Source organism: Dermacentor albipictus, chromosome 2 (genome assembly GCF_038994185.2).
Source record: "Dermacentor albipictus isolate Rhodes 1998 colony chromosome 2, USDA_Dalb.pri_finalv2, whole genome shotgun sequence".
NCBI lineage: Eukaryota > Metazoa > Arthropoda > Arachnida > Ixodida > Ixodidae > Dermacentor > Dermacentor albipictus.
This window is the reverse complement of record NC_091822.1, coordinates 105,002,336-105,027,434: the sequence shown is the minus strand read 5'-3', so window position 1 is coordinate 105,027,434 and position 25,099 is coordinate 105,002,336. Positions and strand designations below refer to the sequence as shown.

The following is a 25,099-nucleotide window of genomic DNA, read 5'->3' as shown; positions in this document are numbered from 1 at the left end:
AACTCAAAGCAGCGCCCGGCTACTGACGCACAGCGAGACAAGCCCGTACTCGGGCACCTCGGCCTAGACACCGCATACATATCAGCCAGCCTTTCTCGTTTTGATGCGTGAAGTTAGGATGAGAAGAAGGTTACGCTACCTCAAAGGTATGCATTGGTGGCCGTTTTAAAGCGCCATCTGTGACGGCTTCGAAGCGAAAGCAAAATTCTTTGTGCACTTTGCTGAGCTAAACTGCGATAGGCGAAAGCCTATCTATGACTGCCTCTGTTGCTGTTGTCTGAACTGTTCTGCGAACGGACGCCGCCGTGGCCGCGAGCATGGGATGCAAGCGCAGGGTCACGGGCTGTGGTTGATCACGACTGTCCTGCGTCCACCACGAACTGTGCACGGACACTCATGGGCCACTAAAGGCTTAGGCCTTAAAATACGTTTGCTGGAGCCGTCGGCCCGTAGCTGGGTGGTGTGAGTGCATCACCGCCTCAAGCGACGTCGTCAAATCCTCAGCTGGAATAAAAACCCGGCCGCAGAGCAAGGAGGCGCTCGAGCGCACAATGCAACCAGATATACATCTGTCTATGCAGCGTCACTAGCGTGCCGGTTCGTCTGCGTCTCCGACCACCAGCGGCGGCTTCTCCGAGGTGCATCGTCTAGCCCGCACTACACTACAGAGACAGGAAGCGCCGACCAACAATAGATGTATTTCCTAAAAGGCAGGTTACAAGCAAACGCACAAACAAAAAGTATCTTACTTGTCGCGCCGTCTTCAAAGCCATAACTTTATTTGGTTACTTTGGCCACTTTGAATGGTTGGACGAACCGACACAATAAGCTGTAGCAGCCCAAGCCTGTGACCCAAGTTGTATGCTTGCCCGGGCCAGCAGGTATGGGTTGCTACCTTGCCGGGCAGACAACATTGGTTGCTGGGTATGTGGGCCGAATAGAACCCTTGCTGCTAGCCTAGTCTGGCCTAGCAGACAACTTGGGTTGAACTAGCGTATGTGATACTGGTATGTGCTGATACTTGGCCAATCGCGAGGATGAATGTTCCAAGTTGGCACAAGGAGATATGTAGAGATAAGTATATTAAAGCGATGGCACCCCATCCGCGACACACGCATATGGAACGTAAATCGGATTTCATCAGTCCCAAAGGGGTACAAATTAGCAAGCACAAGCGTTTTTCACCAATTGGCTGTTTTATTGAAGCATGTCTACGTTGTTCCAGCTCCGGTACACATGGACTGGGTTTTTATCGTCTCTGGTATTCTAAGCATGCTCAGCAGCGATGCATTTCTGTAAAGAAGAAGAAGCAGCAGAAGAAGCATACATAATATACAGCCGCAGTATGCATTGGGAATATAATATGCAGATGCTAACCATCTGCTTTGGAGAAGCACTGGACCGAACAAAACCGAGGTAAGAAAAGAGAACATGGAGCTGTCAAATAAAGGCATGCCCAGCTTGAAACAACTCTGCTAGTTATGCGCGATTACGTACGTATAGAGTACGCTTTAGCAGCGTTCCTTTTGAAAGTTCGACTGCTTGTCATACTGAAAAGAAGGGTAGTGCATCTTACACACACAGCCTCCTTCGCCGTATATATAGATACATACGGTTGTGGCTCACAAAAAAATTGACAAGCTTGTTAAAATTCACCTATTCCTCTCGCTACATATATATATATATATATATATATATATATATATATATATATATATATATATATATGTACCAGCACGTTGCTACGGTGTCCGGAATACCGATTGCAGTCCGACGTGGGCGGCTTTGATCTTTCGTGCAGTAGCCGCGGTAGCAGCGCATTTCTTCAATTTTTGTTTGTTTGCTAGCCACCACTTTTATTTATTTATTTATTTATTTATTCATCATAAGATACTAACAGTCCCATATTGGACCTAAATAGTAGTGGTCAACATAACCAAGAAATCTACATCACAATATTTATACAATAGCACTTTAGTATACAAAAATAGCAATACAGTGCAACAGAATAAGAACGCAGTAGAACATCAGTTATTTAGAGTAACACATTGGCACTTCAATGCATGAAAAGAATATAGATGTCACCCTAACAAGCAGAGGGGAACAAGGGTTGAAGCTAAATCGCTAGTTTCAGCACATACAACATGTGCTGGAAGACGGCTGCATTCGTGCGCGGCCGGCGAGAAAAGAAAGAGTGTATGAAATAGTTCTTTGCGAACTGTGGTTCCCTCAAGGGTTTTGGTGATTGCGCGCAATTCGCGTCATTTCTTCGTCAGTAGAGAAACCTTTTGCCTATAAATACTATTTTGCTGTGAAACAAGATAATTGTTTTTTTTTCTTTCTCTAACTAAGGCGAGACAAGTTCGCATCTTTATAAAGTGGGATTACGGGGCCACGCCTTCTGTACCGGGAAAGAATAAAACGTAGCACCCGTCTCTGCACCTGCTCTAGCCTTGCGACTGGTTCTTTAGATTGAGGGTCCCACACATCGCAGGCTTATTCCATCACTGTACGCACAAGCATCTTGTGTACTGTTACTACTTTCGTGTCTGATGAGGTAAGCTCAAGCTTGCGTCTTAAATATCCTGACCTTTTATTGGCCTTTCCTACTGTGTTATCAATGTGTGGCGTCCAGAACAACTTAGATGGTATAGTCATGCCTAGATACTTGTATCGATCAACTCGACGCAAATTCTAATGGCTTGCGTTTGTGCGTAGTGGTCCTGAAACAGGCTTTAGCCGGGTTGAAGGACATCTGCCATTGATTTCACCATTTGTTAACTACCCGCAAGTAACCGTTCGGAACAGTTTGGTTATCTGCGGATCTAAATATAAATGATGCAGTCGTCTTCAAACAGCCCTGGTTTTATGTCTAGAACTGGCCTTACTATTACCATGGACACGGATGGCATCAATTACTACCTGTGTGAAATCATGTGAAAGCACATATGTATGGTTCCCATAGCTGCCTAGCGATCTCGTGCACCCTGCTCCATTTCTTTCCATTCCACATCAGACACATCGAAATGACCTGCTGACATTTTTATTGTGTATATGACGATGTGTTAATGTGTACGATGTCTATGTGATGTGATGTGACGATGTGTATATGAGCTGAGTTAATGTATTTTGGACTTACTCTACGCGCGCGACGCAATGCTCCTACTTTCATTTCTTGCGGTCCAAGTCAACTTGCACCATGCACATTCTATATCAGCTTTCTTGCCCTCTTGCAAATTCCACAGTTATGTTTCCTCTTTTGTAGGTCTCGATTTGCAGCAAACAAAAAAAAAAGATCGAGAGGCAGAAAGAAAAATTGAGTACAATACCTTTTCGTCCTCCGATAATTCCTTTAAAAAGAAGAAAGTGAAGGGCATTAATTACCTCGCATTTATTTATTGTACGGGCAAGGGGGCGGGGCGGATGGTTCGGAATGATGTCTTAGACCGAATATTGAATAAAGGCTAGAACAACACGTTCTCTTCCACAGCGAAGAAAACGCCGAGTGAAGAATAAGAAAGGAACGAGCCGTTTTCAGAAAGCGAGTCCAATTCAAAAACACTATCTCAGTAACTGCGCGGCAGGTATATGTTATGGACTCTGTTGTTATCATTAATTCAGTGGTGGTATATGGCGTCTTCTTTAAGGCAACAGAAGTGTACAGTGAGAACATTCACGGCATTCGCTGCATTCAACATTATGCAGCAGTTTGAAGCCTCAAACATTTTGTGTGGTATTCCTAATAAAGAATGTAACCCGCTGCATGACTTACTGTGGATATATATATATATATATATATATATATATATATATATATATATATATGTATATATATATATTCCGAAGATGGCACACGCAGGTAAGCAAGCAGACACAATGAGGCGTTGCTTTTTTTCTCCTCGGCGCATTAACCAACCTTCCAACTCTTTTCACCGAACCGCTTTGCACATATTATTCACATTTTTCAGCCTAAGTCAAATCAGAAGTGTCTCGGTATCTATGCAAAACGTTCTGGAAATCTCTATTTATTTTGAGATTTTTGCCGTCTGTGGGCTATCTGAGCACTCACAATCCTCCACAAAGTCTTCCGAAGGGGACTTTTAAACTGAGCTCTAGTGTATATTACACGTTGGGCAAATAGCAGCGCCAAGTGTACGTGATTTTTTTCGGCCGAACCACTCGATGATTTGCTCTGAAACTTCACAGAGTGACATCATTTTGCAGTGGCTTTAGTTTGAACTCGAGAGTACGATGGAAGCCCGTCAGGTCGGGATGATGCATACTTAGAAGGAAGAGGTGCGGACACCGACCAAAATGGTTTAAAAGATATATACATTCCGGCTCCCCCACGGCAGCCTTGATACTCAGCCGAAACGTAAGTGTACTTTTTAAACCATTTTGGTCGGTGTCCGGACCCCTCCCTTTCTTTTAAGTATATGGCTTTAGATTATTATCACATTTTCTTTCGTGCGTTACTTAATTGTCTGCACAAAATAAAGCCGAAGTGTCCGTGGTCTAGGGTGGGGCAAATAAAATGTTAATGTCAATGTTCATGGTTACGTGACCCCTATAGCTCCTGTATAGTGCTTATGGCGCCTAGACAGCCTACAGTAGAAGCTGTTTATGACCATTATATTGAGTTGTTTTTTTGCTATCTGAGAACTTTAGGTCGACAAATTGATTTTAGAAAGAGAGCGGTAGCTCCAAGAACTAGTATGCACAAAACGGTTAGGACGCCGAGCTATTCAAAGAATGCCGCATAAACCGTGAAGAGAAGTGGCAACTTACGAGTTTCTCTATGAAGCATGTCTTCTGTTGGATGGAAGATAAAAGTTTGGTCAGGGAGTATGTAATGGAAAAATGCGAAAAGGAAAGAAACACTGCAAGCATAACCCGCTATGGAGAACGGCAGCACTACGAGGTACATCAGCAACAAGAGTGAATTTAGAGGTCTTTTTCTTTTTTTTTGTAGAGGAAAAGAATGGTTGAGTTGCAGCCCAGTGCGGATGTAACTTTGCGGATGGACAAGAACTACGTCCAAATTTCTGGAGCCGCCCACCCACTACGGCATGTCTCATAATCATATCGTGGTTTTGGCGCATAAAACGCCAGAATTTATATTGAATTTTTTAAAGGGTGTATCTTGTGACACTAGGTACGGTGTTTCCTCTCGAAGGTGTCGCAACGATATTTCGGTGACCTGCGCTCACATATCGTTTATATGAGGTGTTATGAGGAAAATGGGTGCTAAATAGGTGTTATGAAAGACGTAGTAAACGCAACAAGCACCATTTTAGCAGCCTTAATGGCGTCAAGACGTCTGGTGTGTCCTCGTAGCCACACACAACGCGGCGTTGCTTGCGGCTGAATGCAGTTCCGTGTTAGCACTCGTCCGGTTTCGTTCTGTTTCCTCGTCTTGTTTTGCGCTACCATCCTCATAAAGAATCGTTACCTAGCTGTGAGCCCGATCGTATTTTCTCAAGATCCCCCCCCCCCAAAAAAAAAAAGCCTCCAGTGTTATTTTTCTTGTTCTTTTTCGTTAAGTACTTCTTAATAATTATATAACTAACTCATAAATGGTTACTTTTAGGGCAGCTATATCAACACTACAGTTTTGAACACATTCGAGATAACTGTTCGTAGTGCACATCTGTCTTCTTTGCCGTATTTTTTGCACTGTGCAATGTGTCGTTTCTATATTTTGCAACAAAACTTGTCCTCTCTGCCTATCTTGTTCATAGAGTGGCATCTTTTATGCGACGAAACGTTATCGCCTTCATCTTATCTATCTATGACCTGCATTTATTGCCATAGTCAGAGTCACGTACAGTCAACAGCAAAAGTTTACGGGATGCGGTTTCCCCTTCAAATGTGAATTCCTGCACTGTGAAGGCATGATACTTCGCATTTAATGAACCACTGTGTAGGTGGCGAAAGTTATTACATGCAGGAACATTTGATTCGAGGCTGTGTGACCACGCTTCGCGAGAATTCAGCTTCTTGGCGGATCCTGCGTCCCGTAAACTTTTGCGGTTGACTGTACATTGACATGTTGGTGCCGAGTGCACTGGTATCAGGGCCACTAGGTTTTTCCGGGGCACTATATAATAAATACTGATTTGGATTGAATCGATGGTGTAAACATTCGCTGGAAGAGCAACAAAGCTGTTGGCGTTGAGAAAACGTTCGGAAGCAGCACATCGTCATCAGGAAAGCAACTTCTGCCCACTATTTCGTCCGTGCGCTAAGCATGGTCGCAATGGCAACCAAATAGTCACGCAGGGTGTCTCGAATATTGTATTACCAGGTGTTTTTAAGAAGAATGTAAGCAGCTTTTAAACATCGCCTGTGGAGGGTAGCCCATTTCTTGTCCTTGAGTTGGTCTACTCGAAGAGGCCTGCTTTACTCGCGCGAAAATTCCGAATGCATAATCGACCAATAAAAAAAATCGCAAATTCATTTTTTGGCTTTTTCGCTTATGGTACATATTGTAGTTTACGGACTGGACCCTCTGAAAGAGTGAAGGCATGTCCAGTTGAAAAGAATTGTGTGGTTGACCCCATTTTGGAAATACGCGCTATCAAACCTGCTGTAAAAATCCACTGTCGTTCCACTTAAATTTTTTAAGAAAACGCCGTTTCATGCATCTAATCCAAAACGCAACTCGACCACCAATGAATTTCTATGCAAAAGTTGTGGAATTAATAAATCTAAACAGGTAGCAGCCTGATAATTCGTTCCAAGTCGATCCACCTTGGGAATTACCCAGTGACAAATCGTAAATCACAATACGTGCCTTAATGTTAAAAACCTAATTAGTGACTTAATTTTATACGTTTCCAATACAAGTGCAGATAAGGTCTTCCTCTTTGATGTTTTCCTCATTGACTAGAATTATACTATCTGCAACAGGTACGTTTCTTTAAATTGCTTAATGTCTTTGCAGAAACACGGGGTGTACTGGCATCAGAGGGGAATGAAGCTAGCAAACGTTTCACGTACGAACTCCTCCTTCGATTTGCCTCCTTCCTTGCAGCTCTTGATGGCCTGTTCACAGAAATGCAAAAGCGAGGAAAGGTCAGTGCATCGATTAGAAGAGAAAACTGAGAGAGGAACGATTTCATACAAATCGCCGTATATTCGGGTCGACTCGTGCAAGTGCGCGCACACACACACACACACACACACACACACACACACACACACACACACACACACACACACACACACACACATATATATATATATATATATATATATATATATATATATATATATATATATACATTTATATATATCCAATGATTGTCCCATTGTCCCCTCATGATTATGCTCATTACATTCAAGTAATTAATTCCAGTACTTTACGTACCGTCGGATTTCTTAATCCGGGCACGTATTCACAGAAACCTCTTATGCCAAAGCTGTTCATAAGAGTGAACGCCTGCCAATCCTGATGATAGACATATTACTAGCCGACCGCGGCTGGCCAATAGCAAACATATAGCGCGAACACGAAGCTTTGTGAATTTGAGCCCCGGATGCAGGTTGAAGCTCGTCGCCTGTGATTTAGAGATTTACAGAACATCTGCGTTGAGCTGAGTGTCGTTGCATGTCGGGAGCTGCTGCGCATATTTTTTGGTGGTGTAAGCAGCACACAAAAAAAGAAAGATAGAAAAGGAAGGGTAAGTAAGATCGTTAAGGAAAAAAATACTACAGAACCAAGAGACGGGCAAGGCGCTCTGATTTCTGCCATGCGTTTCTTTTGAGCGCTTGTCACCTGATGACTGTGAAGCCCGCGGATCTCCAAAAAGTAGCGAAACGCTTTTATCTCACCGCCGAGCTGCGCGATTGGACGATAACTTCAGCGCGCCCTCTGGTGTGGCCCAGGAGCAGCTAGCGGACAACGCGCACCACGCAGGCATTTGTTCTCCGCTCGCAACCAATCAGCAAACGACCGCACACAGCTCCCACAGTCGCGAAGGTATAGCCGCATCGGTACGTGGCGATCCACCCTTTCTCAGTTGGCTGGCTCTTCTCCACTTCTTCGTGCAAAGGGAAATCTAAAGCCAGGGGCGATCGGCCCTGAAAGAAAAGCCCCACAAGCGGATTTCCTGCCTAACGTCGCACGACCGCTTTAATCTAACGCGGCAGACCTGGAGCGCGCAATCTGTCTTGCCAAAAACCACGAGGCACCGCCAGTAGTTGTCACTTTCGTTTTATAAAATCGAGGGGCTTTAAATGAATGGAACATGCAGTCTTGTCAGCCAACGTTCTTTCAGATGCGCATGTGTCTACTACAGTCAAGCACTGCTTAGTATCGAGATCGGCCAGCTGCGGCCAATCATTCTGGCTACGGAGACGACGAACCAGCAGTTATTACGTGCGAACCGTTCCGCCAATCAGATAATAAAGTGTTTCACCACTGGCTGAATTTACACCCTTTAAGCTTCCTTGGAGCCCTCTCCTGGAGCCAATCACGAGAGTCGTATAAACGGGTGGAATTCGGCTACCGCGTAGGTCACTCGATGCACAAAAGGCGCTGGCGGTTGTTGGCCGTCATTGGATACTGTTCTTCTTGCTTATGCGGATGTCATTGATTATTTGGACGTCCAAGACGCTTTGAAGCTAGCTTGCGGCAAAATATCCTTTGCAGAAGTGCAATGACTGGAATCGCGAAGTCCTCGGTTCGGTTCCAGGGCTGCAGTTAGCTCACGCCAGCAACTTACCTTAATTATGCGTCCTTTCTTAGCCTCTACGTCGCTTCCTTCAAGGCATTGCTTAAGTTTCTCGCTTTTTTTCCTATCTGCGGAAGAAAAAAAAAAGAGAAAGAGTTGTTACCATGTCACCGTGTGTGACGCGCAAACTCCAAATAAGGCGCATAGTGAACTCTACCTCAATCACTGAACTGATAAGCTAAATACAACTTTAGAATAGGACAGAAAAAGAAGTTAAGAAGTCACGTGACGTACGACTACGGAAGTGAGACCGATACGTAGACTTTATACATTGTCAATAATAAGCTCATTCTTTTAAAACAATTCCACATGCTTTGCAGATGGCTGCACGCATTTCTCTCCTGGCATGCGATCTTCACGTGCATGACATTGGCGTCGTTGTATCTTGACTGCATTAGGTAGTTAATAATAATAAATATAGCCGTTGAATTTCTCAGATTTTTCCTCGCATACAGCGCAAAGGTAACACACGTTCATGCACTGAGGTAACTATCATCACTGAACACTCTTGAAACGTTTCCGGGAGAAGTAGGTTAATTAATATCGGCGTTTTGTTTAGGAACCGTGCACCATATTACCAAAAATAAAGAAAACGATCATATTTTCTTCACCACCAAAAGCATACTGTCATGCCTTATTTAGTTCACCAACGTGAACAAACTTTACCCCTTAATACGTTTCGGCGTGTTCTGTATGCTATTCGTGTTATTCCTGTATATCTGAATATATGCTTCGATAACATTTTGCTTTCTTATAACAACTGCTTTTCTGATATATAACTGTTGCATAAGCACTACACAATTTTTTTGAATGCTGTTTTAGTTTATGCCACGTATCTCGCTACTCCAATGTACTGGTATTAAATAATTTTATCTAGCATATGGCTGGCGACCCAAATTTATTAAAAGCAGTGCTACCTGTAATAAAAAGGACGTAACAATGAAGAAGCATGAAAACAAGGCTTATATTAAGATTAACGTTGCAAATCGGCAATATAAGAAGGAATCCCGCTTGCGCTCGTTCAGAGGATATTCCTGAGTAGATTGAATGCCTGAGGTGCACATTCACTTTCTCTACCGGGTTCTCGATTAACAAATCGCAATTTCTAAACATATCTTTCCGCTACCCGACTAGCAAGTGTTTAAAAACAACAAGCCCACCATATTTCAGCGTTTCAAAGATATGCATTTTCCGTAAAAAGACTATTTTCAAGAGTCCCTACGCCAAATTGGAAACCCACTAATGAATCACGCGCGTCTCTGAAATTGCTCTCAGTACTCACTATAAACTGATAATTTGACCCAGTTCCAAATTCCAAAACAAGACCCCCCTTAATATATTAGGTCGTGCGCGGCCATTGTTACGTTCCACGATCAAGTTATCAAGCGCTTGCGTACGCCTCTTTCGAAGTTTCGCGCGCTGGACACTAGAAAATGATCAAGTTACTTGTTTCTAAATGCCATCCAATGCGGCTGTGTATTTCTAAAATGGGCAAGCTAATGAAGCCGTACAATTTTATCGCATAAGAAGCCTTGCTGGCCCCTCTGGAACTGTATCTGCGGGCGTTGAGGTTGTGTGCGTCAAGGGATGTACAAGGGCCGAAGCGATAGTGCTATTCACAATCGGCTTTTATCAGACAATTTACTACGGGCGTTCTGGTTCACTGTAGTGTTACTTTTGCCACAGTCCAAAGGGTGAGAGAGAGAGCAAAAAAAAATATTCGCAGATTCTACGCAACGTGGGAGTCTATCTTGGGGGCGGCATTGGCCAGCACAACGAATGTGAATAAGTCTTTATTAAATGCTTACTACGCAGATACTAAGCAACGTCGTGGGATCCTCGCAAGATATGGAAGAACGGCAAGGGTTGGCGTAGCTAAACTCTGTTCCCTCAAGTGACAGCAGTTAAAGTGCTACGCGCGCTTTATATAGACGTGTCCGCTTGTTTGTGCAACGAGCGTTGCATGCTTATGGTGAGATACGCTTGTCGACAATGCCATGCCTGCGGTCGCGCCGAGAAGGGCCCTACAGCGGCCTATGAAGGGTGAAGTTGGAGGCGCTTACGTGAATGTTCTAATTTTAACGCGAGAGCGTTAAGGGCCCCGCGGCGCAGAAAACCCGTCGTAGGCATCCGCCGTCGGCGGCGTCGTCCGTCAGAAAAAAAAGATCACGCCGAACCACAACCACGCAGACCCTCCGCGTGGCGCATGGGCGTCACTGAACTAATTGAATTTCTCAAAGTAAAACGCGTCAGAAAATTCGTAAGGTCCGACTTACACACAACCTACAGACATGATGGCGTCGGATACGTAATTTGAATCTAGGAGAAAATAATTTGAATATCCGAGAAAACTTAATTCCGTTACGCGGAAACTCAAACACAAATCCCGTTTAACTGGGTACGAACCATTAATGATTCACTGCTTGTAGCTTCTGCCTTACGTGGGTATGAGCCATTGCTCTGACCTGCACGGCCGTACGGATATCGGCCTACTATATATTTCTAACGGGCCCGTGTCACTGAATCTCCGGTGTCGGCGTCAACCGGCCCCAACAACCCCATGGCGTTCCACTCTCAAAGGCGAAGCTTAAGCGTCCTCCAGATTTTTGAAGTCGCCCTGTGACTGTGTGATCGATAACAGCCTTTGTGCGAGTGTTGATATCTTGCCCGAGTTTACGAGGTCGAGCTTTCGTGACTGCTTCACGAACGCGGAAAGCAATTTGTTCGATCGTTTCTAAATGTCGGCGTCAAATTCAGCAGTATATAACGACCTCAGGAATGTTTCTTTTTTTAAAGATCTCTGGCATAAGCTGTAACTCCGAGACACCACCCACTGCCTCCTGCATGGCTTATTCATTACCGGACAACTGCTTCTTTCCGGCTGCAGTCTGAATTTACCCTCCCGCCGGAAGTGCTGCAAAAGTGACACACTGTAGGCACGACGTTGCTTATCTTCACAATGATGCTCCTGCCTTTTGCCAGGGAATCCGAGCTTTTACACCGGTTGTAGATCCTGCACCCCGCATTGCATTTTCCACTTCCGAAAGACTGTCGCACCTTTCTCACCGTCGTATTAGGCAAAAGAGCCGCACCGTCGAGTGAAATATTCATTCAATGAATCAGTCTAGGGTACTGTTCTATTATGACAGGTAACACCGCATTATATGAACGTTTTGTGTCATCACGACGATGTTTACGTGCTCCAAACTCTTCCGCTGTCGGAACTACCCTAGGTGCACTTATAGAACAATTTAAATGCCACTATTTTGACGTCACCGTCCGTAAGGCGCCGTTAGAACGCCAATTTTTTACTTACCGCGAATTTGACGTCTGCAGGGGAACGCGTACCTAGAGAAGCGAAAACTAAGTGAAGCTCACGAGAGTTCGTGACACATCTTCTATTTGTCTTTGTCGTGGAATGAACCGCAAATGGCCACGTGGAGCTGTATTATTTCGCATAATACTTGACATTGTATTCTGTTTACCCATTTCATTAACAGCTATGTGCATTTCGACATTCTTCGTGTGTTTTAATCGGAGTTAGCCCCGAACTAGCGCTTCCACTTAGGCTTCCGCCCATCACTTTAAATCCCCATCTTCCTGTGTGCCTCTGATTATCGCATTTCTGTTTTGCAATCTCCGCCGAAGAAAGGAACTAAACGCATACGTATTTCGGGCACGCGCCGCTGCACCAGGTGCAATGCGATGATAAACGTTGATTAAAGTGAAGTAGACTTACGTTCCTCGCCACCGCAGTCCACGGCAGAGATGACCAGCGAAAAGGTTACAACGGCGAGGATAATTAGGGCAGTCTTCATTTTCTGCGAGGTTGCAAGGTTGCCTGGAAAGGAGCCGCGCACAGTTGAACAGGGTCCGAGTGAATGACTGCGGTCTCCGGGGGACGTGCTGGGCGCCTTTAAAGGCCCGAGAGGAGAGTAGATGGTGACGAGAGGTTTCCGCCTCATAATCGCCGATTATCATCGACCCCCTGTAAGCGAGCGGTCGCGAGGTTAGCGAGGGACCAGAAAGGTGGAGCGTTCGCGTCCTTCCTCCGTTGACGCGTCACGCCATCGCTAAGGTGGAACGGACGCGCGGTTGACATCACGCGACCCCGCAGCCATTTTTTTTTTTTTGCTGAACGGAGAAGACTCGTGACCGAAGTAGTCGTCACGCTTCCGCGAGACGCGCGACAACTGCTTCGACCACGGCCGCTGCTGCGACAGACACGAGCATCGCGTGAGTAACACGCGCGTGCGCTAACAAGAGAGGTGCACTTAAGTGATGTTTCTCATTTGACTACGAATCGCGCCCATTGACAGCTGGGGCACTACGAGGTGAGAGAGAGAGAGAGAAAAGAAAAACGAGGGTGGAGTAGAGAACGTAGGAAGCCCAGCTTTCGCGACCTAGTCGTCGCATGGCGTGTAAGTCTCCGTGCAGGGACTTCGCGCGGACGTCGCGTCTTTGCATAACCAATGCGATGGCGGCAGCTGGCCCAGCGTGTTGTGAGGCTGCCTTGCACGCGATCGCACGACTTCACGTCGAAGGAGGCTGAGACGACAAGCTTGCTTCTGCGAGCACGTGGAGTCGGGAGGGCGCATGTTCACAGACTCCACGAATAGATTGTCCTCACAGATTCCAGTACTATCGCCACAATCGATGTACCGAAACCTAGATTTGGAGAACGAAACACAGCTGTACGACAACGTCATCTCGTCGTCATCGTCATCACCATCACCGCCATCATTATGATAATCGTCAACGTCACCATTCTTCTTATTACTATTACTAATTACATTTTCTAGTCTTGTTCCGTCTTATCACCCAATTTTCGACCTGTCGCCTGCGCCGGGTTAAACCGTATGACTTCATTTCCTGTCGACGATATTTATACTTTAAGATATATATATAAAAAAATAGAACCTCGAAACCGCACTTCGGCGCATGGGACTTGATTTAACCGTTCGTGTTGGGCAGTTTTTGGCTGCTTCGACTCCGTGCCGCAGTGACTGGAATCTTTTCTAAGCCGTTCGAAACAAATTTCAAACTTCCATGCGGTTTCATTGCTAAATTGAGAACCATATTGTTTCTTTTTTCTTTCGTGAAGCTTACTTCCATTTTTTCTATTGTTTTCACATGTTTTTCTTTTTGTTTTCAATAATGTTTACACTGCATTTTCTTTCTTTCGAGACTAGCCTACCTACAATGCACGTGTTTCATTTTTGTTTTCATTTCAATATACTCACGTCCTTTTTATTTGTGCCACCACATATTCGGCCAATACTCCACAGTAGACACGAGCTTTAACCAACTCTACCTTCGAATTAGGAGCAACGCTCCCATGCTTTTCAAAAATTTGTTTTATAGCGAGTGCGCCGAGAGGCCCAGAAGAACATATGCAAAAGAAACACCGTCAAAACAAGGCAAAAAAAGAAAAAGAACAAAGATCTCAAGTCATTAAGCGTAATGGTTGTCGTCGAAGTGCGCAAAGAGTCCTACACTCCGCAAACGTAGTCAATACAGCTCGGTTAGTTCGTAAACAGCATGACTTCGAGTTCTAGAGCCAAAAGAAAGGTTGGCAGTCGTTCGTGCTACGTGTAGCTAAGTTAGCGCAATTGTTTTCATAGCTTCTTTGACTGGACGGCTGGTTTTTCTTTTATTGAAATGAAAATAACAGAAAAAGATGTAGTCACCTTATAATGGTGAAAGCTACTGCTTTTTGCATGGCAGGAACGACGATATAATATACATGCAGTAAGACAAAGAAAAGAAACAACGTCAGAGGGCCAGAAATCCACAGCACGCAGTCCTACACACTCATTACCATATAAATATAAATGGCAAAGGCAAGTAGCACCACAATGAGTTCGTAAACAATGTCATAAACACACACAAACGGCCGCGATGTATGCTGTGACCAGCATGTGGACAGATGAGTAACTACACAGAGTCAAAATAGCGCATGCACAGAATATAAAAGCTCAAAGTGAGCTTCAGCACAGAATACAACAGAGTATAGCACGTAATATACAAGCGCTAATAATTACGGATGATAGAAGCAAGTTGTAGTTACCTCGTGTTACTATTCAGTGCGGTATCTAGTACTTGTTAAGGAGGCCTTTGTCTTCGTAAAAATATCCGAGTGCGTTCAATGCTTTTCGCTGTGTTATTTTCGACGGCCATGGGCCCAGCAATTTTGCGAGTGAGAAAGGTCGGTTACGATCAATAGTGTGTAGCTCTTGTTCTAGCTGACACATGTGCATCGCATATCTGTTCGAAAAGTAGAAGGCGAGTATCCTCATCGTCGGTGCCACCGGAGCAAGCCGGGGAAGAAGCCTCTTTTATGCGATATAGAAAATGTTTGGTGTATGCTGTCCCAAGGTGCAGTCGGGGAAGCAGTGTCTCGGTACTTTTCGAAAATTGCGCATCCAGCTGGTATTTGAGTTGAGGGTCCGCATTGAAAAGGATCTATTGGTTAGTATTTTCATTGAACTTTGTTGACATACGCAAGTCCTTCTTTAGTACTTTTAATATGTGTTGCATGTACATTCCTGATAAAGAGATGAGTTGAAGTTCTGCGTCTTTGTGGGCCAATTTTACCAACGAGTCCGCTAATTCCTTGCCTGCTATGCCAGCATGTCCTGGCATCTGCTGTAATATCACTTCATGTTTTCTTTCAGTAGTCTGAATTAAACTGTTCAGTATGTTATTCGTGCGCGTGGTTGGTTGTCACCAATATGTTCAAGACATTCTAAAGTCGGTAAAGAGTTCATACAAATTACCAACTTATTTTGGTGTCTCATGAGTTTTTGATAAAATAACTGGCTCGGATAATTGCTACTAATTCTGCTATCGTTTGTGACGGCGTGCGTCCTAGCCGACAAGCGTACTCTACCTGTTAGGATGGCATAAGAGCTGCAGTCGCGCTTTCCTTGATTACAGACCCGTCCGTGTAGACGTGAACAGATTCCTGGTACTTGTCAAATAGCTGATTTAAAACTAACTGTTTCGTTGCTAATGTGGAAACGTCGCTTTTATTTTTAAAGCCTTCGATTGACGTTTCTATTTTCGTTGCCTGTAGAAGCCATGGTGGGTGGCAGAGATATGAGATTGAAAAACAGATCGTGGAAGTCGTGATTCATGCACTTGAAACGTGGCATGTATTTGTGCACAAGGACGTTTCTCTATCATTGAAAAAAGTGGCTGCGCAGAATGTTGGGTAGAAATTCTGAAGAGATGCCGGCATGTTTCCAGGCTGCTAATTACGGTGAAGTGTGGTTCTCTTGCTTCTGCAAAATTCGGCAGCATGTTACACTCCTGTAACACGTGAAGGCAAAATCCTGCTGCACACGTGGTTATGCATTAAGTTATGCGACCGCATGGGTCAGACGCCTTGCCACACATAATCGAGCCACAGTGTGAAGTAAACCTATGGCGCTGTAGGTCGACGTTCTCAACGATACATGCGAGCACCTAATCTACTCATCATACCTTGGTGGTGAAGCAGCGCAATGACAAGTACAAGTCGACGAAACACAAGAAGTCAGTGCGCTGCTTCACCACCAATGTATGATGATTAGTCACCAACTAGCCCGACTTTTCTCTTACTGACCTAATGCACTACCTATAGGTTCTTTCTTTCTTTCTTTCTTTCTTTCTTTCTTTCTTTCTTTCTTTCTTTCTTTCTTTCTTTCTTTCTTTCTTTCTTTCTTTCTTTCTTTCTTTGTACTTTCGCTCGTTCTTTCTTTCGTTCCTTCTTTCGATTCCTCTCTTGTTCTTCCTTTCTCTCTGTCGTTCATTCTTTTTTTCGGTTCTTCATTCATATTCAATCATTGCATCTTTGCTCACGGGACTATGAGCCACTCCTGATGATGACATTTTTTGCATTATTTTTTTTTGCATCACTTGACTAGACGCCGCCTTTTTCGGGCATGAGCCATTGCAACGAGCCACGCAAGGCTTGCGCCTTAAAAGTGAATTGACTCGATGTAGCTTGCGGGTCTTCCAGACACAATCGTGAACTCTGAGCCTGCCACAGTTGTAGTCGGCGAAGGCACATCGCAGATAATTTGTGCGATAAAGGCGGAGTAAGCAATTTTCTTACGGACAAGTGCTAGGTTGCTTGGTTCGTTGGCTATTTGTTCCTCAGTCTAATGGCGGAACCCATCTTGAAGGATCGGCTACGAAACGCAGTAGTGAGACAGGTCAAGAATATAAGAACCATTTTGGGCAAATAATTAGGTTCAAACGAAAATATTACCTACATATTTTGAATATAACGGTTAGCCAAAAGAAATAATCAGGTTTCACAGATATTAGCGCTATTATGCTGTCTTTCTTGTCTTATGTGCAGTTCCCGTTTTGTTTATGTTAATGGTCACTGTAAAGGTTACATGCTGTCTTTCTTGTCTTATGTGCAGTTCCCGTTTTGGTGATGTTAATGGTCACTGTAAAGGTTACATGGTTCTTCGCGCTGTTGGTGCAGAAAATTACTAGTGTTAGCGCACAACTCACGACGCGGCCAAAATACTTGAAAAGTATTTTATATTTGTATCTTGTATATTTGTACATTTGTAAGCTTTTGACATTATAGCGTATTACACGCACACATACTACATGCGTAACCGGAGTCGTTAGTAAGAAAATTCCCCATTTGTTCGCACGAGCGTTTGTGGAAAGATTACGGCAATGCTGTCAATACTAGGGTAACTTCCCTAGATCACGGGATTTTAGAACTTGTGTAAAAAAAAACAGAAATTATTCTAAATATAGGACAGATCGGGCTGATACATTCAAACATTAGAACGTCTGACGTGACGGCGTGTTTTGATTTCAGTTACCGCAAATTACCTTCGCATTAGCATGTGAAGTTTTTCTTTTGATTGTACTGCCAGCCCAGTGAATGCACCTCGCCAAGTGAGCAACAGGGTGCGAATGCTCTGGGCTCTGTAAGGAAGTAGTACGACTTCGATATTGCCGTTGGTACCTCTAGCTGTGCTGATGATGTCTGCGTATTCAGAATGAAATGTTTAACTGACAGAACAAGCGTGTGCTGCAGCACCCAACAAAGCAGCACAGGCGAATCTGGACGTAAGTGTGGGCGCTCATACCTAGTCCCGAGCGTGAAAATCTGTTCGTAGCAATAAACAGCCGACTATGCACGCTTATACCAAAATTTACCGGAAACCACCCATAGGCAGCGCAGCCTTGGACAGAGTGTCATTGATCATGTGTTTGGACAAGTTTTGCTTTGAATGGAAGAAATTGGTTGCGTATCTGTGTACTTCGTAGCAAATGACGTGTAAGCGCCTAAGAGTGGTGTAAGCGCCTAAGAGTGGCCTAAGAGTGGCGCCTAAGAGTCCGTGGGATTAAAAAAGTCAGGCACGTACCCAGGATTTTTTTTCGGGGGGGGCCCACCACCTTCATCATCATCATCATCATCGTCGTCGTCGTCGTCGTCGTCATCATCATCATCAGCCTGTTTTAAGTCCACTGCAGAACGAAGGCCTCTCCCTGCGATCTCCAATTACCCCTGTCCTGCGCCAACCGATTCCAACTAGCGCCCGCGAATTTACTAATTTCATCGCTCCACCTAGTCTTTTGTCATCCTCGATTGCGTTTTCCTTCTCTTGGTACCCATTCTGCAACCCTAATGGTCCAACGGTTATCTAACCAGCGCATTACATGACTTGCCCAGCTCCATTTTTTCTTCTTGATGTCAATTAGAATATTGTCTGTACCCGTTTGCTCTCTGATCCAAACAACTGTCTTTCTGTATCTTAATGTTATGCCTAGCAATCTTCGTTCCATCGCTCTTTGCGTGGTCCTTGCTCTCAAACATCTTTGTCAGTCTCCGACTCTCTGCCCCATATGTCAGCATTGGCAAAATGCACTGATTGCACATCTTACTTTTCAATGATAATGGCAAGCTTCCAGTCAGGAGCTGGCAATGTCTGCCGTATGCGATCCAACCCATTTTTATTCTAAATTAAGCGCTAATAATTTTACTTTTTTTGTGGTTACCGCCTTATTTGGGTAACAGGAAAAGTTTGAAGTACGGATTATTTGCAGCCTCGTGGAGGAACAGTGGCTGGTTCTAATGAGGGCGTGGGCGAGGCTTCACTGTAGACTTAAGGTGTCTCCGACTATAGTAGCATTTTTATATTAGCTCTGGAAGAATTACAGCGAAATATATATTTGCGGAACAATCACAGTTCTTTTGGATTATTCGTTTACTGCTCCAAGTGCGAAAACGACTCGTGTTGTTATTTGGGAAGTTGCGCACCGCTGTGTGGCCGCCAGTCCCATACAACCGCGTTGAGCGCAGCATACTGCGATTGTAGACGTACTGCGCCCACCGCGAAAGGTTAGAAAAACACCCACATAAGCACAATAGAGAAGTGGCTACGTGAGGCGGTTCGACCGATAACTGTAGAAGCGTCATTCAAAACACGCAATTGTTCTCCGCTTCCGACGGCGTTTTCTCTACTTCCTATTTAAATAAAAAGATGTTGATCCATAAATATTTTATGAAGCAACGGTTATATTTGTTAGATTTGTTGTTAAATTCGCTTTTCCTTGCAGTTTGGTTGTTGCCTTGGCTCTCTCCCTTAGTAGATCGCTTGATTTCTCAACTCCTTGCGATTTTTGTTTCCAGTTGCCAATTTTGCACGAAAAGTGCTATAAATTAGGAAAAAAACCAGACGAGGTAATGGGCGACAGTCATCTTGATTATGGGTTTGAGGGTTATTGCAGGTTTTCGTGATGGAGGCTGTTTCACATTATTTTATTTCTCACCTTATCTAATCCATATCACGTGTATATGATTGCGGGCATCTGCCAGCGTCGCGACGAGCTGTCATTCAAGGAATTAATGAATCAAAAAGAAAAGTTAAACGCAATTGGCGTTTTCTCCGCCCGCACCTCGTTCCACGAGAGTACAGACCAGCTGACTAACAGCCGCATCCCTTTCCTGGTCCCAGGATGAGCCTAAACAAAGAAGGTTGAACTAACAAACGCAACAGCTATGCGCGTGACAGTTGAATGGATGGTGACAAATGAACGCATCTCGAGTTAATCTCGCGGGCGCCGAATCTATGAGAAAACTGGCCTTCACATCCCAAGAGATGCTGATAACTACCGCCATCCAAAAGGAGTGAAAAGGGCAGCATAATGCTGACCGATGAATAGCTGCCAAGTCTCAACATTGATCTGGCAGCGCTTTAGGAATGTGTGAGGAGTGGTGGCGCTAGTGGGGAGGGGGGGGGGGGTATGCCATCTGATTTCGGGGGGGGGGCATGGGCCCCCCCGGGCCCCCCCCCCCCCCCCCCTGGGTACGTGCCTGAAAAAAGTATATTACGGCTGAACCCATCTCACGATGACGGTCGATGACAATGCGATTAGCATTCGAACGATGTAGCGACAGGACATATTTCTGAGGTCGCATTTCTTTGCCACACGTTTTGGTCATTGCGATACTTCCGTCGCTTCGGCGAATGCGACATAGTCCGATGTCTTCCCACTCGCTTGCCAGTGTCGCCCATGAGCATGGCGCCATGACGGCGACGCATTGACGACGACAGAGTGGCGAAGACGGAATGACGTCGATGTAGCGACAAAGGCAGCATAACGACAATGAAATTTTGATTCTTAAGTGATAACGATGGTACATCGAGGACAGCGTGACGACGATGGTCTGCACGACGGCGCTATGACGACAACCTGATGACGAAGCTGGAATGGCACGACCAAGACGGCATGACGACGATGGTACGGCAACGGATGCACAAAAAAATTGACTCGCCATCCCAGCCCTGCGAAAGTGGTTTTCCAGCGAAGCTGTTGACAAACAACCACTACCACTGCTGAAGTGGGTATGCAATGCTTTATTGCTTTTGATTAATGGGAGTAATGGAAATTTTGATAGAACGCCGCCACTGGTCGTATTGCCGTTTCTTTTTCCCTTTGTCGCTTGTGTACACGCTGCATGCTTTTCGGGAGTCCCAACTTGCGTTGCCTGCCCATAGCCGTGCTGCAACAAGAATGAAATCCGTTGCTCAGCTGGTTCTTTCATATACGAAAGGCTAGCGATGTCACTTCCCAAGTTGGAATCTGCCGTTGCAGCGGCAGCTTGCGCAACAGTAATCTTTACCGGAAACGTATGCAGGGAACGCTACATGCTTCGCATTATTATCAGGAGCAACTTCGTCAATTAAGTCGTTCGGATGCTTGTTTTGTGCTTGTTCTTTATTGAAACAAATGCTGTTATGTGTGTTGTATGCCTGACTCCAAAGAATGTATACACAGTTCGCGTCATTTTGCTGAGTGTCTCAAGCCTGCTTCACCTACGCCGTCAGGTCGGCCCGGTATTGCACTACCTCAGGGATTGGCTCACATTTTCGCCCACGGACATGGAGACGAAAAAAACTTGAAGGACGCTTAAGCTTCGCCTTCAAGAGCGGAACGCGACAGCGTTATCGCACCCTGTTCGCACCACCCACTCCTTCGCTCGGCATGCTCTTGAATCACAGAAAGAGGAAACGTGCGCCTGAGCAAGCGGAACGAACCAAGAACTCGGCGTCTCGGAGGGAGAAACGATCTACGCGAGCCAAACGTCGTGATCGGCACGGACAGCCAGGCCGCGACGTGCCATGAAGGCGGACGCGATCACGGGGCTGACGCCTCGATGGGATCATCTTATAGCTCGCATGGAAGCACCACGCAGACGCATGACTCCTCGCCAGCAGCATGGCACACATCGCAGAGGACGCTTTCCCACCAGACGCGCTACGGAGCAGCGATCACGTCAGAGGCGTCCCGCATCGGACGCTGCACATAGGAATCGCGCTGTGAGCGGAAAGAGGAGCCGCGTCGCCTAAACACGAGGGTTCGAGTGATGCAAGCTGGAAGTTGGAAGCGGAGAGAGCGAGAACACTTATTAAACGCAAGTTATTGGGACTCACAGTGGAGCGAGACAAGCTCAACGCTCTCATCCGCAAAGGAGTTAAAAGGGCTCTTGGGCTACCAATCGGAACCCATACCGAGGATCTCCTCAAGCTGGAGGTACATAACACCGCCGAGCAGATTGTCGAAGTGGAAGAACGCGCGCGCAACTCACTCGCCGGACCACCACACCGGCAAGTTAACGCATCCTCGAAGACCTGGGTTACCACCCCGCGGGATTCCCGATGGTCAGTACCCGATCCCTAGGGTGCATTCAAGACAAGTTCGAAATGGCCCCTGTGCCCCGAAACGTCCATCCCGTTCACATCGAGGACAGACGCAAGGCCAGAGCAGCAACGATCCTCAAACAGATCAAGTAACAAGACATTACAGCAAGCTTCGTCGACGCCGCGGAGTACAGCGATGGGAAGACCTTTGCCGTCGTTATGGTCGACTCCAACGGCAAAATTTCGAATAGACCCTCGATTCGCACTTCAGGCCCCGGAGTCGCCGAGCAAGCCGCCATAGCCCTCGGCCTGCTAGACGCTCGTGGGTCGGAGATCTATAGCTATTCCAAAACAGCAGTTACGGCGTTTCAGAAGGGTTGCATCGCCAAGCAAGCAGCTCGTATTCTTAGCGGCTCGATTACATATGCTCGCACACATCATTAAATTCACTGGTTTCCCGCTCACGCAAGGTCTGTCGAGGGCGCTCCCCTGAATCTCAATGAGTCTGCTCACGAGGCTGCGCGTGACTTCACCGACCGTGCTTCCTCATTAAGGAACACCGACTCCCCTCCTCGCTACGGCCACTGGGACACTCCCGCTACTCACAACGAGGTTTTTAAATTGTACGTGTCTAGAAGGGTCTTTCCACTCCCTCACCCGAAGTTGAATATGGCGCAAGCCGTTTCGCTTAGGCTTCTACAGACCAGACATATCCGTGTCTGTACGTTCTCCACGAGTCCTACCCTGACGTATATCCCGACGGCGCCTGCCTGTCCTGCGGGCAGACCTCCACTATAGCGCGCGTGCTCTGGGAGTGCGGGGACCCTGGCCTTCTTCTCTCCGGACTTGGGCTTGCCCGGATACCACGTCTGCGGACCATGCCATGGAGCTCTGGCGAGCACTGCTGTTGTTCCGCCAGGACCCAGCGGCACTACCCGTCGGCGATCGGCTCCGCGACATCCACAAGCGTCATGCCACCCCTACTTAGCTGCCTCCAGGACGTTCGTTAATAAAACGGAGGCAGTCTTACCCTTCCCCTTTTGCAATAATACCCCTCCCCTTTCCACCGCAGCGTCATCGGCGCATTTTAATGTGAAATAAACGTGGTTTCATTCATTCAATCCCCAAGGAGGAGTAGATTTTAATGAAGAGAAAGGAGGAGAGGTCGGCCTGGAGAGCGTGTCTCTAGCCTGCTACTCCTCACTGGGGAATGGGGAAGTGGGAAATACAGGGAAAGGTAGGTGGCGGATGATTATGATATGGTACAATGAGATACTATATACACGTTGTCTAATCCCCAAGTTCATCAACGAGGAGTGGGACTCACTTCTGCGTAGCCCTGCTCTGTACAAGGAAATCCTGGAAGTTCGGCGTGCCCGCGAATGGACCAGTGGGCTTGACCTGCCGGCGCGACGACGAGTTCGCGTCCTCGCCGGACCTGCAATGAAGTTTCTTCACTGACTCATCATGCCAGCGTTCCTACACTGTCCCTCGCGCTCGTGCCACTGCTCGCGCCTTCGTCGTCGTCTTCTTCCACAGCTGCGTCTGATGCCGCTCATTATGCCAGCGTTCCCATATTGCTTTCCCTCGAAGAAGGCGCTGACGGCATTGGCCCACTACTAAGCGGTTTGGTGACTTTGGCATCAAATTATTTGCTCCAACATACCATGAAATAAAAACACGTATGCACTCGCATTTGAATTTCGCATTAGGGAGTATTGTGATATTCGGACATTGTCTTTGGGCCCTTTCTATAATGCCATTGTTGGATCTAGAAATGACATTTCACACGACAGACGCGCATTCGAGTTGAAGAAGACAGAGTGTTGCGTACAGCTTGCGGAATGGTGTAGAACTGAATTCTCTCGATAGTTTACTAGCGCAGCAGAGGGAGTGCATACGCCGTATTGCAACGCGCTTAGTGTGAGTAGAAAAGTGTAAGGTTGTATAAAAAAGTACACCGAGATCATTGATCTCACCGACCTTACACAATGGTACAGAATCTATAGACTAAGGAAAAAGGAAACGCTTGCTGTTTTACGTGTGAATGTTACGACTTTGGTGCTAGCAGCATTCAAGGTGAGGTTATTATCTTTGCACGAGTCAGAAATAGAAAACAGGTCAGATTGCAGGACGGGACCGTCATCAGCAGTTCGATTTTTGCAAAAAATATTGATGTCATCACCATATAGAAATAACGAAGAATTCCGAATAGCGGAAAGAACGTCATTAATCATATCTAAAATAGAGTGGTCCTAATACTGATCCTTGAGGGACACCGCCAGTTGCCGTGTAAAAAGACGACGTTTGGCCGTTCACGTTAACATAACATTATCTATCCGTAAGATAACTGCGCAAGCGATAGACAAGAAACAGCAAAGTTTGTAAGCTTGATCAGAAGCACTGAGTGGCTGACTAAATCAACAGCTTTGCTGAGGTCACAGTAAAGAGTGTCAACTTGCCCCCTTTGATGTATCCGCGCGAAGATCTGTGTCATGAAACTCGCGTGATTTCTGATAGTGAAGCGCACGGTAAAAGTCCGTGCTGATTTGGAATCAATGAGCTCTTCCCAGTAAACAACAGTATGTCGTGAAGAGCAATCTCAAGAACCTTAGACGTCGCAAAGAGAAATAGGGCGATACTTTCAGACATCAATTTTAAAGCCAGACTTCAATACAGAAAAAAGGACAAGCAGTGTTTCACATGTTGGGAAAAGTTAAAGTATTCAAAGAGTTATTGAATATAGACGCCAATACTGGGGAAAATATATTGATATAATAATAATAATAATAATAATAATAATAATAATAATAATAATAATAATAATAATAATAAAATGAGTTACACTTAAGGGCGATTAAGTACTGACCAGTAACTGTTTATTAAATCGCCGCACCAATCACGAATGAAAGGTAAGAAGCATGTACGCTCCGTATGGAATGAGCCAAAGAGCGTCAAAGGAGAAAAAATCAAGAAAGAAAAGAAAATCTGTGTACATCGCCTTTCTCCCTTTTAAAAGTAATGGTCCATTCAACTGATCCGACAACTAAATCAGCACGATCGTTCCGTTCCTTTATAGTAACAAACTTCTTCTGCCTCTTCACTTTACTCCTGCTGTTGTTATATTTTGGGCGCCTCCTACAAACCCAATTCTTGGCCCATATCCCTATTATGGGTACGTGCCACGTTTAATTA

The 25,099-nt window shown here is 45.6% G+C and overlaps 1 protein-coding gene across 1 annotated transcript; it reads right to left on the bottom strand.

Annotated features, from left to right (window-relative positions):
- Window positions 1-1,177: 1,177 nt before the first annotated feature.
- LOC135919499 (uncharacterized) lies at window positions 1,178-23,398 on the bottom strand. Its single transcript, XM_065453371.2, has 7 exons — window positions 23,232-23,398; window positions 12,478-12,726; window positions 8,730-8,806; window positions 7,003-7,047; window positions 4,789-4,812; window positions 3,330-3,350; window positions 1,178-1,293 (listed from the first exon to the last, which is right to left on the bottom strand). Exons 2-7 carry the CDS (start codon window positions 12,701-12,703, stop codon window positions 1,267-1,269), a joined length of 420 nt encoding a protein of 139 aa, XP_065309443.1. The 5' UTR covers window positions 12,704-12,726; window positions 23,232-23,398; the 3' UTR covers window positions 1,178-1,266.
- Between the last annotated feature and the right edge of the window lie 1,701 nt (window positions 23,399-25,099).

Coding starts and splice junctions, on each gene's coding strand:
- LOC135919499 (XM_065453371.2), bottom strand. CDS start 12,703: ATGAGGCGGAAACCTCTCGTCACCATCTACTCTCCTCTCGGGCCTTTA. Junction 8,807..12,477: donor GGACTGCGGTGGCGAGGAAC/GTAAGTCTACTT, acceptor TTTCTTCCGCAG/ATAGGAAAAAAAGCGAGAAA. Junction 7,048..8,729: donor AGAAAGGACGCATAATTAAG/GTAAGTTGCTGG, acceptor TTCTGTGAACAG/GCCATCAAGAGCTGCAAGGA.